The 21137-nt window shown below is 37.5% G+C and overlaps 1 protein-coding gene across 3 annotated transcripts in view; it reads left to right on the top strand.

The window, feature by feature from the left end:
• LOC129241989 (all trans-polyprenyl-diphosphate synthase PDSS1) overlaps positions 1-21137 on the top strand; it is a 129456-nt gene that overhangs the window by 8482 nt on the left and 99837 nt on the right. The window contains exon 1 of one of the 3 annotated variants that reach the window (XM_054878557.1): positions 13808-13943. The exons of the other annotated variants lie outside the window; for them this stretch is intronic. Coding sequence (XP_054734532.1) covers positions 13938-13943 — 6 coding nt within the window. The 5' untranslated portion in view covers positions 13808-13937. Of the gene's footprint in view, positions 1-13807; positions 13944-21137 lie in introns of those variants that run through there. 3 annotated transcript variants of the gene reach the window in all.

Below are 21137 nucleotides of genomic sequence, written 5' to 3' on the forward strand. Positions count from 1 at the left end.
TACGTATTATACTTAGAACGTTTTGAAATACCAGCGCTATTTGTGTTGTTTACAGTAACTTAAAAGATTCATCTCGGTCCAAAAATGGAATTAAATCGTGAACATTTTCGTGTGATTATTTTTTACACCTTTCGACGTGGATTAACTCAGCAACATTGCATGGATGAACTTAATTCATTTTTTGGCGATGAAGCTCCTTCAAGGACCAGTGTTTATCGATGGTATGGTGAATTCAATCGTGGTCGTAGTTCACTCCAAGACGAATTTCGTGAAGGTCGTCCAAAATAAGTTGTTGTTCCGAAAACCATTGATGCTGTGCGCGAACTGATATTGCAAGATCGTCATGTGACCTATCGTGAGATTGAGGCAATCTTAGGCATTAGTGGGACCAGCATACATTCAATATTGCATAAACATTTGACTGTCAAAAAATTTGTTCGCGTTGGATCCCACACAATTTGTCAATCGCTCAAAAAAGGCTCGTGTCGATTGGTGGAAGGAAGGACTCAAAAAATACGATCGCGGGGCTTCGAAACACGTCTATGGCATTGTAACAGGTGATGAATCATGGATTTACGCGTATGAGCCCGAAACTAAACAGCAGTCGACTGTATGGGTGTTTCAAGATGAGCCAAATCCAACAAAAGTTGTTCGCGCACGAAGCACTTCCAAGCAAATGGTCGCCTGTTTTTTCGGAAAAACTAGACATGTCGCAACCGTACCACTAGAACAACACAGAACAGTAAATTTTGAGTGGTACACAACCATTTGTTTGCCAGTTGTCTTCCAAGAAATTAGGAAAACCAATCGCCAAAGATGGATCACTCTTCACCAGGACAATGCGAGCTCTCACACATCGGCTCAAACAACTGCATTTTTGAGCACCCAAAACATCGAATTAATGGGTCATCCGCCGTAATGACTTCTTTTTATTCCCGTACGTAAAAAACAAACTGAGAGGTCAACGCTTTTCGACACCTGAAGAAGCGGTTGCGGCATTCAGAATGCATGTTTTGGAGGTACCTCATTCAGAGTGGCAAAAGTGCTTCGACAATTGGTTCAAGCGCATGCAAAAGTGTATAGATCTTCATGGGGAATATTTTGAAAAACAATAAAGTGATTTTCGATGATTAAAATTTGTTTTTGTTCTCTAATCCCGACATATAAAAGGCACCCCTCGTATATACATATAAGTATTTCTACACTCTACAAGACTCTCATCATGCCCGTCCTAACGTATGGCGCAGAAGCTTGGACGATGACAACATCCGATGAAGCGACGCTTGGAGTGTTCGAGAGAAAGATTCTGCGTAAGATTTTTGAACCTTTGCAAGTTGGCAACGGCGAATATCGCAGACGATGGAACGATGAGCTGTATGAGCTTTACGACGACATAGACATAGTTCAGTGAATAAAGATCCAGCGGCTTCGTTGTCTGGGTCATGTCGTCCGAATGGATACAAACGCTCCGACTCTGAAAGTATTCGATGCGGTACCAGCTGGTGGTAGCAGAGGAAGACGAAGGCATTCTCTTGTCTTGATATTTTTCCGCAAATTGAGGACCTACAGTTTTATGCCGCCTACGAAGGGGAAATAGTTTTTTATCAGGCCATTTTTTCAGAGCAGAAAAACACGCAGACGTCTGTCTGCCGTGGGGCGACCGCTATTAGAAAACACTTCTTCTATCAATTGATGTTTCGTGCCCGAAGTTTCGAACCTATGCACTTCCGCATGGTAGTCAAGCACCAACCCATTCGGCCACGAGCGACTTCCATCTATTCGTAGACCATAAAAATTCATGTGTGGAAAGCGTTTTTCATCAAGTGCTAAGGTCATAACCGCCGTAGAAGCGTATTTTGCAGCTGTTCCAGATTCTCGCTTCAGGGATGGGATTCATAAATTAGAAAAAAATTGTGTTTTTCTTATCGGACCGCAAAACTTATTGAACAAAACCTATTACATAAGAATGTGTTTGTGTGGGTGTAAGCGCCCAAAGTGTAGTTTTCGTAACTTACCATTAGAAAAAAAAAATCTAGAAAACCAGTGAAGAGGCTGCTTCAATGTCTAGGTGAAAATGTGCATGTGTTTGGCCTATTTATTTAAAACTTACTAAACAAAAAATGGCGCAAACGAAGCCATGGTCAAGAAATAATTATAAATATACTTATACCCAAAGTTCAAAGATACAAACGCAAAACAACATTTAAAGATCGAGCAATCGGCTTTTTGAATGTCATTTATTACAAAACGACAGGCGGTCAACAGCAGCCGTCAACATTTGAACTGCCCGATTTCACATCAACAAATTGGGTATAGCAGCATAGGTGCATCCACATTACAACTTAACTAACTAATGATGGTGGCATGGACACCTCAGTGAACCGCCCTGAGCAAGCGGAGTAACCGAGAGGCACGCATACATGCATGCGCACATACATACATACATGCGCAATTAGTAATGCTGTTAACACTTCAAAACGGTACAAAAATTGAATTTGAATTCAAATAATGTCAGCAACGAAGTAAAAACGTACCCACACATGCACATACGCATACATACACTTATACTACACGACAAGTGCATATATTACCAATGTCGGTCACAATAGTGAGCCATACAAAAAAAAACAAAAAATAGTTTGTAAGAAAAATTAAAGAAAAAGTCACACACACTAACACACAAGCAAAGCACTTTCATTTTTTAATAAGTCACACGCATAAATGCGATTCAATACGTATGGATGTATGGGTGTATATGTATTGTTGCGTACAAGTGGATTTTGGCTCCAACACGCCCCACCCCGCCCCATAAGACGCATTTAAAATAAATGTACAGCTAAACCTTTGAAGAAGCGCTGAATGTACGCGATAGCAACAGCAGCAAAAGTAGTTAGAAAATACGAATGTACGTACGAGCCAAAATGTGCAATCGAAAATGTTGAAGAATTCAATTCACACATAAATGTTAATATGAGCTAATTTTGGCTTTGCTTTTTTGATTTTTTGTTTGACTGATTTACGTTTTTTACGTTTCATCTGCTGGCTTTTAGTGGAACTAATCAAATAAAAACTAAGTAATAGAAGAAATCGAAAGCCGATGGAAGGTGATGGCATAGAAATCTGAGCAAGTTTGAAAATAGAGACGGCTCAAAGTACGAAGTTCGAAATGAAAGCCCCTCTACATACTAGGTTGTGCAATTAGTTTTGCGGTTCGATAAGAGAGAGCGTTGCGACTTCTTCTTCTTCGTAATTGGCGCGATAATCGCTTACGCGATTTTGGCCGAGTTTAACAAAGCGCGCCAGTCGTTTCTTTCTCATGCTAACCGGCGCCAATTGGACACACCAAGTAAAGCCAAGTCCTTCTCCACCTGATCTTTCCTCTTCCTCTATTACCACAAGCTGGTACCACATCGAATACTTTCAGAGCCGGAGCGTTGGTGTCCATTCGGAAGACATGACCCAGCCTACGTAGCCGCTGGATCTTTATTCAAGGCTGACATTGTTATCGGTGTTAATGCTGGTTCGTAAGTATACGAAGTCCTTTACAACGAGCGTTGCGACTAGCCTCATCTTTTTTGTTACTTCTTTAACTTTATTCTTTGTTTACAAACCTTTTAGTATCGACGTGCCTTAGAATTTTTTACAATGGAAAAATTAAGCAACGTGAATCTTATTTTTGTAAGGTTTAAAGGCGAAGGAAATTTATGAGCCAATGTTGAGAGTGCATAAGGACTTTTCGCCATCAATTAGTACCACAGAAAGATGGGTGGTTGAATTTAAACAAGGTCAGACACGCTTGAAGACGCTCCCCATCAAGGACGCGCAAAAACAGCCACAAAACCAGAAATCGTAGAAAAAATATAGGAAATCGTATAAGAAAATCGAAAGGATAAAACCGATTTTGTGCGTCGATTCATCACCATGGATGAGACTTGAGTCTTTTACCATGATTCTAAATCAAAACAAGAGACTAAAGAGTGGCGTGAACCTGGTTTTTCGGCTCCGAAACGAGTTCGTGTCCAGAAATCGGCCATGGGGGTGTTAGCAACAGTTTTTTGGGATGCGAAAGGAATTTTGTTTGTGGATTACTTGAAAACTGGTAAAGCAATAAATTCTGAGTATTATTGTAACCTTTTAGAGGCATCTGAAGGACAAAAATGCGTGAAAAACTAACCACATTGCAAACGAAACAAATTCTTTTTCATAAGAGCAATGCACCAAGCATTTCACAAGACCATTTTGACAATGGCTAAAATCCATGAATTAAAGTTCAAATTGTTGGAACATATCCCGGATTTGGCCCCTAGCGGCGTCTGCCTGTTTCCAGGGCCAAAAAGATGCTTACCTGGAAAGCTTTTTTCATCAAATGATGCGCTCATAACAGCTGTGGGAGCGTATTTTGAAGCGCTTCCAGATTTTCCCTTCAGGTATGAAATTCATAAATTTGTGTCCCTCATTTCTTGGAAGAGGTGAATTAATGTTCAGGGAGACTAAACTAAATAATAAGGTAGATAGGTAGGTAGGTAGGTGAAATGTTTGAAGTGCCAGTCGGGCACTCCTCAAGTAGCACTAAAGCGACGTTTTGATACCAATATGAGACCTCCAACAGGCAGATATCTACAGCCCGCCAGAGCTGTTCATATAATGGAGAAGATTGATGGGATTTAGGTGGGCGCACTGCTCCAGGCTGTCGATGAAAGGAGCATCCAGTGACCTTAATCGTCTAGCTGCCAAACCCGGACATTTACAGAGAAAGTGCTCAACAGTCACCTTGTCTGAAAGGTCCCCCCAACTTCTGCAATGGGGGTTAAAGGGTAACCCTAGCTTTTCCGCGTGAGTGCCGATCGTCCAGTGACCGGTAAATAGAGCTACGAGTTTGGAAATTGAATGGTCAGGACTCCAAAAGACTTTCTGTGCCCTCCGTATATTGTACTGAAGCCTAAAGGCTTTCGAAATAGCACATGAAGAAATGGAACTCCATCTTTTCTGCTAGCTAAATAATAAAGTGTATTTGAAATCATAAAAATTTGTTTTTCTTATCGAATCGCAAAACTTATTGAACAACCTAGTACATACACACACATACAACAAACAAAAATTGCACGCCACGCCGATATACGCCAGAAAAAAGGCTACACAGCAATTTCTTTATATGTTGCTTGTTGATTATTAACTGAAAGGTTTTCGTGGCACTTAACTTAGTGAAATCAATGAAATGCTGGCGAGAAAAGTAGCTAACAAAAATTCCATCTCGAAACCCATCGTTTTATTAGCTTGGATGGCAAACTATTTAATTATTGGCACATTCGGTTTTTCGTTCTTCTATTGGGAGCAAACAATTCGTCCAAAAAGCGTTGTGTGTAGCGAACACTTTCTATTTGCGTTTATTTTTGTTCACCAAATTGCCTCTTGGTTTTAATAAATAAGTATATTTTAACAAGCATTGGTGGACGTAAGTTATTGCTAGAAATGCGTACATAAATTTCATCAATCGAATTGAACTGCACCAATTCGTATGCGCATACGCGCGCACACTTGCCAGCTGCCAGCGAGGTGCCTGCACATCGGCATAGACAACACCCTCGACGCATAGGCGCGCGCGCTGCGAACGCATCCCATTGCGTTATGAAAGCGCTTTTTTATTTATTGCCGAAAACAATGCTAACAATGGAGCAAAGACACGCATAAAATGGATATCATATCCTGGTAGTATTACCTGCATTTATCGATTCGATGTTATAATTGTGGCTTTTACTTTTTTTTATTTTTTGTTTGAATGAAATTCATTGCAACCACTTCTTGCCAGACAGATATGTAGGAGTGTACACACATACATATACAAGTCTTTCTTGAGTTCACCAAAGAAAGTTCTGCAAATACGTGAAAAGGCGATAATCGATTGGTGTCCATTCTGGACTCTAAGGCGCATGCAATAAAACGTGCCATCTAAGCCGTCGGAGCTGATTGCGCTTAGTGAAGTAGTAAATCACTGTTTTGACGAGAAAATTCATATGTTGGGCACTTAAGTGGGTACCTTTTCACCATCATGCAGAGTGGCAACGACCATAACCTAAACTAACCGAATCTAACTTGGATTGAGGTTAGAATAAAAAAGGCGTCTAAGGCATTAAACTTTTGCTGGATGGCCATTCGAATTTATTTGGTTTATGAGATGATAATAGATGGAGAAATTCTCTGAAGAAAGTTACGGAGTACTGATTTTATGTTTAATTCAATCCAGTGCTCGGTTTTTAAGATACTTCGTTTCGGATTAGTGTGCACCTACGTCGAGCTCCAGGATTTTTTTTTCTTGTATCCCTTCAATAGAGATGTGGAAGAGGTGGCATCGGAAATCAAGATCTGATGAGCTGTCGATTCGAAGCAAGACGGAGTCGAATACTGATTGAAGGATTGAAAGAATTGTGTTTTTGTATGGAACTCTCCCTAAATTTTATGATTAGATTACTGTAGTGTGCTGCATACACGGGCAGCTGCCCCCAAGATTACATACACTTTATAAGCTGGTAGCAAATCGGGGACTAAAGTTTCTCTTCTACTGGCTTCTTAAGAGGACAGATACCTATAAACGGCCATATTTTCCCTGATTTTCATTAAAATTATTTAAAATGAAGAAGTCAATATATTTTATTCAAAATTGGCATACAGTTTATTTATACATTATAATAATAAAAATTTTTTTTTTTTATTTTAATCATTAAAATGGCGGTTGTACACTCAATTCTTCCAGGAAGGTCGCAGCGGGGCTTTTCAATCGGCGGGCATTGTAGCATCGGCGACAGTGACCGGAATACAAAAAACCAATGGAAAAAAAATCGCGGAATAAAATGCTTAAAAAAAAATGAATTTTGGGGCGAATTTTCCTACTATTTTTGCTTCGAAAAAATTATGATTTTTGTGACTTACCGATAAATCAGCAATTCCAGCGCCATATAATTGTCCTTCTGAAGCCTCGCAGAACTCATTATATTCAAATAGTTGCTGTCCACGTACTTTACGAGCTTCTTTAGTGGCTAATGAGCTGAGCCGATTTCCTTGAATCACTCTCTTTCCATCCAGTTTTTCGGCGTAAGATTTACATTGTCGGCCAATTATTATATTTGAGGAGTTCATTTCAATAATTTTTGACCCCGAATGTAGGTGTTTTGGAGCGAGAGTCATCCGTGGAGCACAAATGATAATAGGTGGCCAGACAGCTTTTTTCATATTCTCGACGCTGTCAACATTTCTACGAATAGCTAACCCGTAGTATACTGATAATTTGTTGATGAAAGCTTGGAAGAGTTTGCCTCTTCCTCCGAGTTTTTTATCTTTTGTGACTTTTCGAAGGCGGGCACCCATTCTCTTTTGCACATGGCCAATATACCCACTTTTCACTACCGGAAAATCGTCAATAAAAATATTTTAAAACATCTTTTCAATAATGGACAGGTAGAAAGGTGAAGAGATTCAAGAGACAGGTAAAAAGTCGGCAACGTAACCATACCTCTCCCAGCGCTCGAACGTAAAGAATAGAGTCGTCACGATTGACGATCTATAATATAAGAAATATTTAAATTTACGTTCTAAAAATTTTTCGACATATTCTTAAAGGATTATATTAACATTCTATGAAAAAAAAAATTTTTTTTCCGAAATTTTACAGGTATCTGTCCCCTTAATAATTTCAATTTCTTAGCATGCTGACATAGTTGACATAATGATCGAGAAACAGGCGTTATTTAAGACCTAAACACTATTCTGCGCCAGGCTGAAAGTCGGCGGCATATGCAACATCGCAAGGCAGTACTGGCTGAGAGTGGATCAATAGAACTTCTTAGTCTACTCAAGTCTGATTTCGATATCACCAGGGGTCTTGAATGCATACACTGCTCAGACGGATTTCATGCTGGGCGCCTCAATATCGCTTCAAATCCATACGGTGGTATCTGTTTCGAGGGCGCTAATATGGATTCAACTTTAAGTTAATTTTTTATTGTTTTCGGTTAGTGTCATTAAAATAAGATATCCCTACTGAAATATCTTCCACCTGATGGAGTGCAAAAAATCAACACTCACAATGGGAATGACCGCAAATAACAAGAAAAAAAACTCAAGTGGAATTCAAACTACGAACGACATTTCAAGGCAAACATACTTTTTGCAACACTTAAACACTTTTGACTTGTAATTGATCCACAAATAAAAGTGAATAATAACTGTAAAGATTGTACTAAAAATAATTACATGAAATTGCGTTAAAAAAATTGAGTGCAATACAATTCACACAAGCAAGATGAATAGTACTTATTTATGTATGTATGCGTAAGTATGTATTGTAACAGCAACTGAAGTGAAAAAAAACACAAAAAAAAGTGAAAAAAAACGCGAAATGCCAAGTGTAAATCGCATTGTTAAGTAATGAATTGAAAAAATGCGTACATCTTTCATTGCAGTCGATCGGAGAAAATTTAAAAAAAAATAGAAAAAAAATCAAGCTGAAGACATCAAAGCGGCTCATCACAGGTGTCAATCGACAGCTGTGAAGAGTTACGATAAGTAAATCGGTTGGCTGCATGGAATGCGGCTGGAATTCAGATGAGAAACAAAATTATTGACACTTGAAATCAAGCAAAATTAATAATTATATGGGCAATACGAAATGTGTAATTGTATACAGTTGTGGAGAAATTAATAGAGACAAGGGTTTGCCAATTGGATTTAGCTTACTACTGCTTTGAACTGAATTGCGAACTTATAGAGGAGACTATTGATTAATGATCCAGGTGATAGATTAGCGCTTAAATCAGCTCCCTTTCTCTATTGAGCTCAAGCTTAAGACCCCTTTCGCACTTTCAAAAAGTTCCGCTTCAACTAAACGCCACTGCATTGTAGGTTTCGATACTAAAACTGCGATTTTATTCGTTAATTTATTGTTGTTTGTTTCGTAGCAGTTCATCAAGCCCTACCAGTGCGGTGTATCCACCGCTCGTTATCGTCTATCTCATCTAACGGTGGGCCCAAGAAATATGCTCTTTCGGGTGCTTGGCTCCAGAAGGATATGTGCGTACGTTGTTAGCATCGTGCGGGGTATCTTCACATGCCGAACATGTATTGAACGTAATTGTCCTAAAGCTACGCAGATCTTACGAGGCAGCTGCAGCTCTTCGTCTGCGATAGGTGGCGATTGGACTCCGATGATGGTATTCGGGGGTCGATATAAACTAAGTGGTAAGAGACTCTCGATCTCGATCTGTGTTCGATCCTGGGTCTCGTTAGCGGGGTTGGTCATAGTGCACTAAATAATTCATGCAAAAAGCGGATAGTTAAAACACTGAAAAACTTAAGATTGAGTGATAATAAAAAATAATGAAACTCTTATTTTTACTATAGTGGTAGTGCGAATCGCGCAACCTTGCTCGTCAGTATAGTCGAAGAGATGTCTCCTGACACGCCTAGTAACCCAGTAGGAATTGCTTCCTGCGCATCTTTCTACACTTCTTAACCGTAGGTACAGTAGTCTCGTTGTGCAGATCTTGCAGGGGATCGTTATTATATTTGTGATCTGTGTGCAGATGCTTTCTGTGGTCGGTTTTGCATAGAAACTGCAGCAGCGCTGCTATCTTTCTTAAAATACAGGGAGATGCAGGACTTTGAATTATACAGCTTTTTTACTTGGAGAGCTAAAATAACATCCATCATCTGCCAAAAATGAAGTTTATGAAATTCAGTTTGGACATTTTCAAAAAACGCCGTTCAAAGAGTCTGAACTTTTACCGAAAAATCATCTTCGTAGATGTTAGATGTAAACTGAATTGTCGAAATAAGGGCTGATTTTGATAAGGCGATTTATTCTAAAAGTGATCGTTACAGTCGAAGGCGAGCCCTATCGATTTTTTCCAATTTATTCGATTTATTCCAACAATTTAAGCGGCTGACATAGATGACATTTCGTTTCAAGTGGGCGGCGTTACGTGCCACGCAGCCGAATTTTCATTCGATCGGTTGCTCTGTTGCGCACTGTCAAGAAAATCAAATAATCAGGCGAAGTGGTGATGCTGGTGCTGACCACTAACGGTGAAAAATTATAAAACTTAGTGGAAGAAGAGAAAGTGGAGGAGAGAGACGGGCTCTAGGCTGTAGAACTGCCTCAAGCTATCCCTGAAAAACACACTAAGGAACCTTAAGCCGTCAGACCCGGAAATTTGCAAACAGAGTGTTCAACAGTCTCTTCCTCTGCAGGATCCCCAGTGCTTTGCAATGGGCGTTGAGAATGGGAATTCGAAGCGGTGACCATCGCTAAGAGTTTGAAAGTCGAATGGCGGGGTATCCCCAGCACTTTAAGAGTCTTGCTCGTGTCGTACTGAGGCTAAGGTGTTTTTGAGATGGCAACCGATAAGATGGAACTCCATTTGTCTTGCGCTTTTTTCAGAAAAACATTGTGCAGTTTTATTTTAAATATCTGGTTAAATACTCATTTTCATACATATTTTTTACGAGTTTTTTTTTAAAGAAAATAAAATGCGATCATTTTGATTTTATAGTATGTTATTATTGACAATTTGATGTCACGTATATGATCATGTATACGAAAAGAACTTTTTTTTGACATATTTTTTTGTATAGGGTGGGAATTTTTTTGAAAAATAACAAAATGGCGGACTTTTGAAAATACCTTTTATTTTGACATTTTTGACATATAAAAAAAATTGTTTTTGTATACTATTTGATGTCAAATAAAATAAAACCAAAACGATCGCATTTTATTTTCTTAAAAAAAAAAATCCTAAAAAATATCTATAAAAAACGAGTATTTGATCAGATCAGAAAATTAAAAAAAAATGTTTACTATTTCATTTATAATATTCTTATTTTTCTTTTTGAATAAAAAATAAATAATTTTTTAATTAATTTATTTTTTGATTGTTTGCAAAAAAATTGCTTCCTTAACAACGATCAAGGGTGTCTGAAATGGCGACAATTGAAACCGGTGCTGTCGACCCTTTCCTGGCAAGTTCAACGGCAATTTTATTTCACCCCTATGTTTCTACGCCCTGGAACTCTGATATGATACATTTTTTTTGCACGCACGAGACGTTTGATCTCAGGAGTTAACCAGAAGAGAGCTGCAATATGGTGATGACAGGGTCTTGATCTCCCTTTGTTGTTGTTGTTGTTGTTGTAGCAGCATAAACATTCCCCATACTTACATACATATAAATCCGGGTCGTTTCGATAACGTAGAACCAACTGCCGTCGAAACGTGATCTGATCTGTTTTGATCTCCTTTTGCTTGGTCTTTGCTTGAAAAATACTACTAGTTTATGGCAGTTTCAAGAAGACTGAAATATTGTCTGATGTACAACGTTACGAGGGTTCAAAGAACTACGTTACCTAAAAAAAAGAAGTAATTCCGACCAACACGCAAGTGACATTGGCTCCATTTAGTTGCCCACGCCTGTATGTTTGCATAATATGTAGGTATGTTTGTGCGTTTATCTCAGGATCAAACTGAAAATTGTAATCGACAACTGAATGGCAATAAAAGGCTTTGTGGCTGTTATAGTTACATACATACATACAAACTCGTATATGTATGTATGTAGTGCATGCGTTCGTATGTATGGCATGGCCATAGAGTTCAAGTGGACGTTGCCAAAATTACACATAACAACATAAATAAATAACGCTTTGCTTAATGAAAACACTTGTATGCAGCAAAGTGCGGCTTAATCCGTAAAAGTCTACAATTAGTTGCTGATACTGCTGCAATTGGCAATGAACAGAATGACAACTGCTGGAACGTGCAGTCATTTTAATGTTTGCACCATTTTTGCATGCATGTTTGTGTGTATGTTGTGTGTGTGTATATGGATACGTAAATTGTATTAATGCTATTGAGGCTCTTAGTCTCGCTCATATCAGCGGAAAGCAAGGTTATGCATGTATGTGTGTGTGTGTGTGTGATTGTGGGTTGATGAATTTAATATGTGACTGTGCGAAATAAAATTGGAATATTTAACTGTAATACTGAGCTGAGATGGATATTGGCCATGCATGAGAAAATAGCAAAAAGAAAAAAATTTGCTTAACGGCATCCAAGTTTTCATTTATGAAAGTACCAAGAAATAGTTTGCTTCGTGAAAGACAACACATTCGCCAGCGGCCAAGAAACAGAAATGAAAACAAAAAAGCCAAAAAAAGCCGAAAAAAGTAAAAAAAATAATCAAATCCAACAGTATTGCGAATGCATAAATATTGTATTTCCTAACACACACTAACACACACACACACACACACACACACACACACACACACATGCATAGGCGCTTACCTGCATAGCACACTTTCCTTAACTACATTATTAATAAATTAATTCCAATTGTGGTTTATGACTTTTTTGCAGTAGCCAAACGTGACGCGTTGCTTGAATTTGAAATCGAACCGGAACCGCTGCTCACCATTTTCGACACCACGCACACACTCCCATACTTGCATATATACATATGTAGATATATCAGCTCAATTCAAATAAATATATATGTATGTATGTATGCCCAACAAATGTTGAAGTCTCGAGTGTTTTGGTAAAAAGATTTCTCATTTCTTTACCGATCGCTCACTGCCGCTTTCGCATTCTTTGCTTCACTCCAAGCCGCTTAGCCCTACAAAACAAGACACAAAAAAAAAAAGAAAATAAAAAAAATCAAAAACAAAAATTATTAAATAATAAAATAACAAAAAATAACAGAAAATAAATAAATTTGTATACAAATAAGAAGAAATACTTCAGCGTTTACTGCACCTGACAGGCGCTGGCAGTCAGGTAGTTCGGCGCACGCACAGAGCATTACAATTAACGCTGGACAAAGTCTGCTCTATGCCAATTTTATTAGCAGCCACACGAGTCCCTCACTGTAGTTGCTGTTGGTATGCGTGCTGCGCTTTCATTCTGGCATCATCGTTTGTAGTACCTAAGCTACCTTGACTATCACAAAAAAAAAAAAACAAAAAGAAAGCGAAAAACAAAAAAAGTTACGCGCTCTGCTTACATATGTTCTCCTCTTCATAGATGCCCACAAATCCACGACAGCCAAATACTTCGCTAGCTGTCTCTAATTTTATTGTTTGCAGTCTCCCCAACTTCGCACCTATTACCACTCGTCGCACCGTTAATTTGCATCGCCTCGAACAAAACTCTCACTCATTGATTGAAATTTGCTTGGTCAAGCCAATCGCGGTTCACTCTCGCCAAGCGCAGCGCAGTACAGCTCAGTTAAGTTGTGCTCAGATAAAGTAAGAAAAGAGTTCAACTGAGAGAGAAACAGCGACACCAGCCGTGTTGTCAACGGCAACAGCAACAGAAACAGTAACTCTAAAAGCAGCAATACCAGCAGCGGCAGCGATATTAGCTTCGGTCACAGCTTACGCCTGCACCATTGACAGAGGATGAGTTTTACTTTCCCTTTTTGCTGACATAACAATTTAGCAGCAGTCTTTTGTGGTCTTCTTTCTTTCTGCAGCGTTTGTTGTTCTTGCTATTGGTATTGGTATTTTATTTGTTTGTTGGTATTAGTGGACTATTGAATACTCTTTGTACGAGTTGCTTCTTAACTGTAACTGTTTATAGTTTTTTTTCTTTTTCATTTTTCCATCATTTTTTGTGTTTTTAGTTTTTTACATCAACCAACTGTCAATCGCACAAGCGGAAAAATCAGCACGTAAATATCGATGCGCGTATCGCTTTGGCACGTCAACTTAGTAATTTGATTTAAATTTGGTTAATTTTCGAAAAAAATTTTTTTTGTTTTTGGTTTCTCATAAACACTTAATACTGAATATCTGCATATGAATATAAATTGTGTCGATCGCTTTAATGTAATTATGTATGCACGTGGCTGCACATTTCAAAACAAACTTACACAAACGACAATTTGTAAATGGAGGTAATGTAAAATGTTTTATGTATGTATGTCTACTTGTCTGTTCGTATTTCTGTAATAACTGAGTCCATTGAGCAGTGGCGATAATTGCGGTTTTAAATGAGTTTAATTGGTTGGGTTTTTAATTATTCAAATTCAGTTTTATTGATGGTTATACCTACATACATACATACATACATACATACATACATATGTGCAAATGTGCTTACATACATATACATACACATATACATATACATTCAAGTATATACAGCCATCGACAAACATTAGCACATCAATCCTACTTAACTGTTAGGCGCTGCTTTGTTGCTGTTAATAACCTTGCTTCAATACCCTTCATCGCCTCCCAGTTGTCGTTCAAGGCAACATCCTCGGGCCTCTATTTTTTGTTCTTTTTATCAATGATATTGGCTCATGCTTCGATTTTGCCAATTTTCTGCTGAACTTAAAATAATTGCAACCATCACAGATTTACGTCCAGCAGCGAGGAGCTGAAACCTGGGAATCTACAGGGTTTGATTGAAAAGTAATGAGCCTTATTTTTTTTTAAGCAGTTTTATTAAACATTTTTTAAACTCATCCGCCGGAATCGCGTTCAATTCGGCTGCCACAGTTTTTTGGATCGCCTCGATGGAGTCGAAACGCCTCCCCTTCAGCTTTCTTTTCAGGCGCGGGAACAAGAAGAAGTCCGGAGGGGACAGGTCTGGGCTGTAGGGAGGGTGGGGAAGCACCGGAACCCCCATCTTGGCCAACGCAGAGGTGCAGAGGAAGACGGTGTGCGCCGGTGCATTGTCGTGATGAAGGGTCGACGCGGTTTTTCTGCCGAAGGAGCACTTCTTTATAAAATGCCGCGTTTACAGTGCTTCCTGGAGGTACAAACTGTCTAGCTTTACGCAAAATTTGATCGAACTGCCAGCGAACTGGGACCGGTTTCTAGTGGAAGGGGAAGGTCCAACGATCATTTTCCCCCACCAGCCGATTCGGTTGATCGCTTGGCAGACGCTCCGCGCGGGAAGGCTCATTACTTTTCAATCAAACCCTGTATTAACAATAGACATCGTCTACCAGTCAATAAAATCAATCACAGTTGATCTCTGTAGGATCTCCTATAGATTTGGCATGATTTCCGTCCACTTACAAAAAGGATGCGGTAAAAGAGAAGCTATGTCTGAAGCGAAATCGGGTCTGTTAAAAACACCCGTAGAAGTTGTAAAAGTCTTAACTATAAAACTAGGCAGCGAACAAGCCGACATCAACATTGGGAACAAAATAGCAAAGATAGTTGAGTAGAAGTGGTCGAAAGCGAGGTCCCTGTAGACGTCTCGCAGCTTTCTCACAAAGTGAGGGATTCAACCACGTTGACGGAGAAGAAAATAAAACCCAATAACATAGCACAAACACTAAAATTCATCGAGAAAGTTGAGATATTCTCTGTACTCTGAATCCATGAAAATGCACAATAGATCTTTAAGGTCGCAGCGCTGAGTATATATGTATTCCTTTCGCTCCACAGTGAAGCATAGAGCAAGTGAAGCCAGTGCTAAATGCCCTCATAATAATAAAACCAGCCAACCTACCAAGTTGCGAATCTATAGTTCTCTGTGTATTTTACCCATTCTACCTGCTCACAATAAACCTCAATAGTGGCTCTCGTGCCTTCCGTTGTTTAATAATGTGTTCCAAATTTTTAGCACTTGTCCACCTGACTTCACTTTAAAATCTTCGACACCAAGTACTGTATCACAGTATGAGTGCACTTAAGTTTACAATATATGTATGTGTATGCATGTGTAAGTATATTTGCATAATAATATTGAGTGTTTATAAATTTAGAAACACAATTTTTGGTCGCCACGTTGTTTGTATCCTAGGAGTGCCATTATTTACAGTGGTGGCTATTTTTAAATAAAAAAAAAATCATTTAATTGAATTGTTTAGGCTAATATAAAATACCTTTAAACAATTATTTTGGGAAAAAATTATTTTTCTGGGAAAACATTTTTTTTCTTCATTTTGGGGAAAAATACTTTTTTTGTTTTGAAAAACGTTTTTATTTAAACACATGTTTTTAAAGATTTTTTTTTTATTTTTTTTTTTTATAATTGTTTTTGAAATTTTTTGTTTGAAAAACCTAGTTTTTTTTAAACATTTTTTTCGTAAAAACATTTTTTTTAGACAATTTTTTTTTTTTTTTTAATTTCTATTTACTTTTTTGTAATTTTTGAAAACCTGGCCTCTTAGAATTGTGTTTCCCATAATAGCTAAGACTATGCTCAATACCCTGCAAGTTTTAGTGTAGGGTGAACCTAACTTTTCGAGTTGTATTCAATAACGTGCAGGGACCCAAGAAAAACCATACTACTCTAGAGAAGCGCTAGCGGACATACCTTGCATATCATATCCATGTGCAAATCGATCGAAAAGTCCTCATGCACTATGTATATAGTAGTAAGCAGATAAATGATATTTTTTACTGATTTGCAAAGCGTTCGTTATTAATAAACACAATAGGAAACAAATCTGAGGGGTGTTTTTCGAAAACGACAAAAATTAAAAAAAATTTTTTTTTTTTAAAAAAGTATTAAAAAAAAATCTAAAAAGCTCATGTATTATGAAAAACTAAAAACATAATATAATTTAAATCTTAAAAATAATCAAATAAACTTCCCCAAAATTTTAAGTATTGAGTAAATATCAAAATTAATAGTGCTACAATTAACGGCTACCAATGTTGCGGGACAACTAGCACATGCAGCACTCAGTCATTAATTAAGTTCATTGTACTACACTTGGATTCACTTTTAATTTTCTTTAAATCTACCCGATCTCCGAAGAAATCTGAGTAGATCTTGTGGTGCCAAGGAGCCAAGATGGTCGTTTCTTAACACATCAGTGCCAAAGACCTCAAACCGGATTCGAGCGAAGGCGGGGCAGACGCACAGGAAGTGGGTGGTCCGCCGTCTCATCCCCTCTTCACAAGCTGGACAGAGTACACTGTCTGAGATGTTCAGCCTTTCCATGTGCTTCGCCCACAGAAAGTGACCCGTCATCAGTCTAACCAGCGGTCTGCACTCTCTTCTGCTTAATGGCAGAAGGGTTGCGACAGTCGATCGGACATGACAGGTAACATCAGTTTAGCCCATCTGCAGCCTCTCTCAGCTCGCCAAGCTCGCTTGTGGGTTGTAGTTACCCATTTGTTAACCGAGGCTTTGATGGCCGCAGAAAGGAGTGGCAAACTTCCAAGGCTAACTTCTTTGGCCCAGAGCCCATCTTAGCTAAGGAGTCAGAGGCCTCGTTACCCACGATACCAGTGTGTCTCGGGATCCATGTTAGCATCAGGCTTTACAGGACTCGACTACCCCTGATGTGGTTGGGCGGTTGCCTAAGGCCATAAGCGCAGCTTCGCTTTCGCTGCAGACACATAGAGACCTGCCTCTCTATCGGTTTTCCACAACAAAGGTCATCGCTTCTTGAACTGCATACACCTCCGATTGAAAATGCGAAAACAGTGTTTGCCGGGCTTATTTTTTGAGTTTCACCACAACTGAGCCTCTGGCAGCACTACACTGTATCTCTTTTCCAGTACGACTCTTGATGGAAAATGCGAGAATCGGCATGGAGAGAATTGTTGGATCGAAGTCCATGTCTTCTCTGTTTTCCAATGCCGGACAGAGACCGTACCAGTTCCCATTGTGTTTCAGCCTGCAGATGGCCTTCAAGATCTCTCCTTGTATGAAAGCATCAAGCGGTAGCAAACCAATCAGAGCATTTAATGCCGGGCCTGAAGTAGTCGGAAAAATTCCGGTGCAACAGATGGCCACAGTGCGTTGTAGTCTCGATAAGGTCCTCCTGACTCCCACGAGAGAGAGTCTATTCATTATCTAACTATTTACTGTTCGAAAAAAAAAAGATTTTGTTTTTAAAATTCTTCTCATGAGAAAAAATGTTTTCACTAAATGTTTTGCGAGAAAAAGTTGCATTTTTTTAAAATTCAGCAAAAATCTGTAGGAATTTTATTTTAGTAGGTGTAAGCTCTTGGTCTCATCGAATATATGCCTGAAGTGATCCTAAGCGCGCCTAAAACAGGAATTGTCTTGTGAAAAAAATCATATCCTTTTTCTTTTTAAATGATCAACCTTCCGTTCGGCGCAACTTGTTTAGTTGATGCAAGTGGTGATTATTTTGCTAAGGATGGCGAACCAAGAAGCACCGGTAGATTGGCAACTCCTAAAACACTCAGACTAAAAATCCCATTGTATATAAAGCTCTGGAAAGTGAAAGGGTAGCTAGTCAAGGAGTAAAGGAGAGAAGTAAAAGATGGAAAGCGATAAGATAGACTAGAGACAGAGACAGGAATTGGCTTAATTACGTTCTGGATACTGTAGCAGGTTAAACTCCTACCTATACAGAATCGAGCCCGACATACTAAACATATGTCCGGCATGTGAAGGCAGCCCGCACGACGCAAACCACCTTTTCACACACCCCATCAAACCCACTCATCTAGCACCTCTCTCTCTCTCTCTGGACCCAACCTGTCGAAACAGCAAGTTTCCTAGGCTACCGTTAGATGAGCTAGACGAAGACGACACTGATAGGGTATATTTACTGTTACAACAACAGGGATTTTCCTGTGAGCTTCTTTGGTAAATCTGAAAATATGCTCCAGTTCCAGAAACCGAATTTTACTCATTCTCATGAAGTATCAACTATTCCTTAGCATTAAATGTTTGCAAAACAGTTTTTTAAATATATTTTGATTTTAATAGGGCTTTACGTTGTTTATGAAATAAAAAATTTGTTAATAAACATAACAATAATTTATTTATTTTTTTATTTAATTTTTGTTTTTATATAATATAAATTTAACATATCTCTCTTATTTTTGTTGCGATTAAGGTAAAGTTAAATTTTGTTTTGTTGCATATTGACTAAAAATAAATATGAATGAATTAAGGCTGAACAGTTTAAACATTTTACTTTATTGAATTTGTGTTTTAGATATTTTTTAAGAAGTATCAAATTTATTTTTATATGTGCTAATTGGGTCTGGGCTGTGTCATTCAGACAACACCTCTACCACCACCACCATTTTTTGCATGCTCATGAAATGGCCACCACTGTGACTTATAGCCAACTAAGTCAGCTTCTAAGTAAATATGTAAATAGAATACCGCGCGCCGTTGCTCTACCGCAGTCGAATCCGAAATGCTTGGCAGCATAAATGGCTAATACAAATAGAAACACCTTAAGGGTAAACATTTGTTTTGCTATGTCGTCTGCCACGCCATTTTGACTGCATAACTATTATAGAAGAAATAGGCTTTATTGGCAGAGTGAGATAGATAATCTGAAGCTTTTTAAAAATCAAATTTTTTGTTACTTATTCCGTTTCATTTGCGTTGAAACAAATTTTTGGCTCTGTTGATTTTTATTTTCTACATTTGCACGTGCTTAACATAGCATAGCAGTGAAAAAAATAACAGCCAAAAACAAAACCAAAAAAAAAAAAAAGAAAACTAAACGGGAAAACCCTCCGTTTTTTGTCTTCAGTTTTTTGTTTAATTTTTTTTTTGTTTTTTGTTTTTCTTTAGCCACAGTGGCATGTGCCGTTGCGCGGTAGTCTGTTGTTGTGTCTGTTGCAAATCGAAAATCGATTGATTTGTAGTCGAGAAACGTCGTGTCACGGTTTTATTGCGCTATGCCAAAAGCGAAAACCATGCAAAGAAGAGTGATGAAAAAATCTACTTAGCAAAATATGAGCTGCCAAAGTGTAAATACACATACATATATTATATTTCTATGTGTATGTGTGTATGTATGTATGCATGTATGTATGTAGTGGCACCAACAAAGCCAACAATACCAGGCAAATTGCAGCGTGCAATTAAAAAGCTATTTACGACAAAATAACCTATGTAACTATGCATGTATGTGTGTGTGTGTGAACAAATATTTCGTATGTGTCTAAAATGCAGAAGAAATTGTATGGGGGCTGCAAAGTGTGAACGCAGTGTGGCTTGCATTTCAAATTTCTGATTTGTGATTTGTGCCGCAGGCAGCAATAACAAAAACAACAGAAGCACACAGTAATGAAGTCAGCAAGGCGTTTTGATGTTTTTTTTTTGTTTTTTTTTTGTTTTTTTTTTGTTTTTTTTTCTATATTTCTACCGTTTACTTAGTTTTGTGTTAATTTCTTGATTTTCATTTCTCTTTATCTACAACAATTTGTGTGTTTTATATCACTTTGGCAATCTAACGGTATGCGGAAGGTTTAAAATGCAGTATTTGCTAACAATAAAATATTTGATAATCGATAACAAGGCAATTAATAACAAGAAAAACGTGGAAAAAATGCGAAAAGTGGAACGAAAACAAGTGTTGCGATACGTGAAACGCCACTGGGTGGGTGGTGGGTGGTTGCAGCTGATGTTATTAGCCGCATACACATACATACAGACATATAGACATACATACATACATATACATATAGGTACACGTATTTGGCATGTCTACGAGTTTTGGTTATGAAATTCTAAAACAAATGTTGCCTGATGAGGTATGTAGATGAGTTTATAAAAAAAAAAAATAAAAAAATAAAAATAAAAAAAACAAAAATTAAGAAAACTAAAACAATAAAAATAATAAAAAAAATAAAAAAGTAAAAATATAAAAAAGTAAAAATAATAAAAAAAAAAATCAAAATAAAAAGAATTAAAAAAAAATAAAAATAAAAAAATTAAAAAGAAAGTAAAAAAATAAAAAATAAAAAATTAAAAAAAAAAATTAAAAAAAAAATTTAAAAATTATTAAAAAAAAGTAAAAATAAAATAAAAATAAAAAAATAATAAAAATAAAAAAAGTTAAACAAATTAAAACAAAAAATTTTTTTTCCCCTTTATTTTATATATCTGTCCATTGACATTAAGTACGTTGTTTAACAATTTGGCCAGGATTTATATACATCGCTTAATGACCAGTGCTAAAGCGATACAAATTTAAATAAACAAAATAATATACAATTAAATAATATTCAATACAAGTTTTACTCTACATAATTACAATTGTACAACAATATAACAGCAATTTAACCCCCTTGCACATTTATTATTTTCTAGCATTCACAAAAAAATTCAAAAAAAAAAAATTCAAAAAAAAATTAAAAAAAAAATTAAAAAAAAAAATTAAAAAAAAAAT

Source organism: Anastrepha obliqua, chromosome 1 (genome assembly GCF_027943255.1).
Source record: "Anastrepha obliqua isolate idAnaObli1 chromosome 1, idAnaObli1_1.0, whole genome shotgun sequence".
In the NCBI taxonomy this organism is placed as follows: domain Eukaryota; kingdom Metazoa; phylum Arthropoda; class Insecta; order Diptera; family Tephritidae; genus Anastrepha; species Anastrepha obliqua.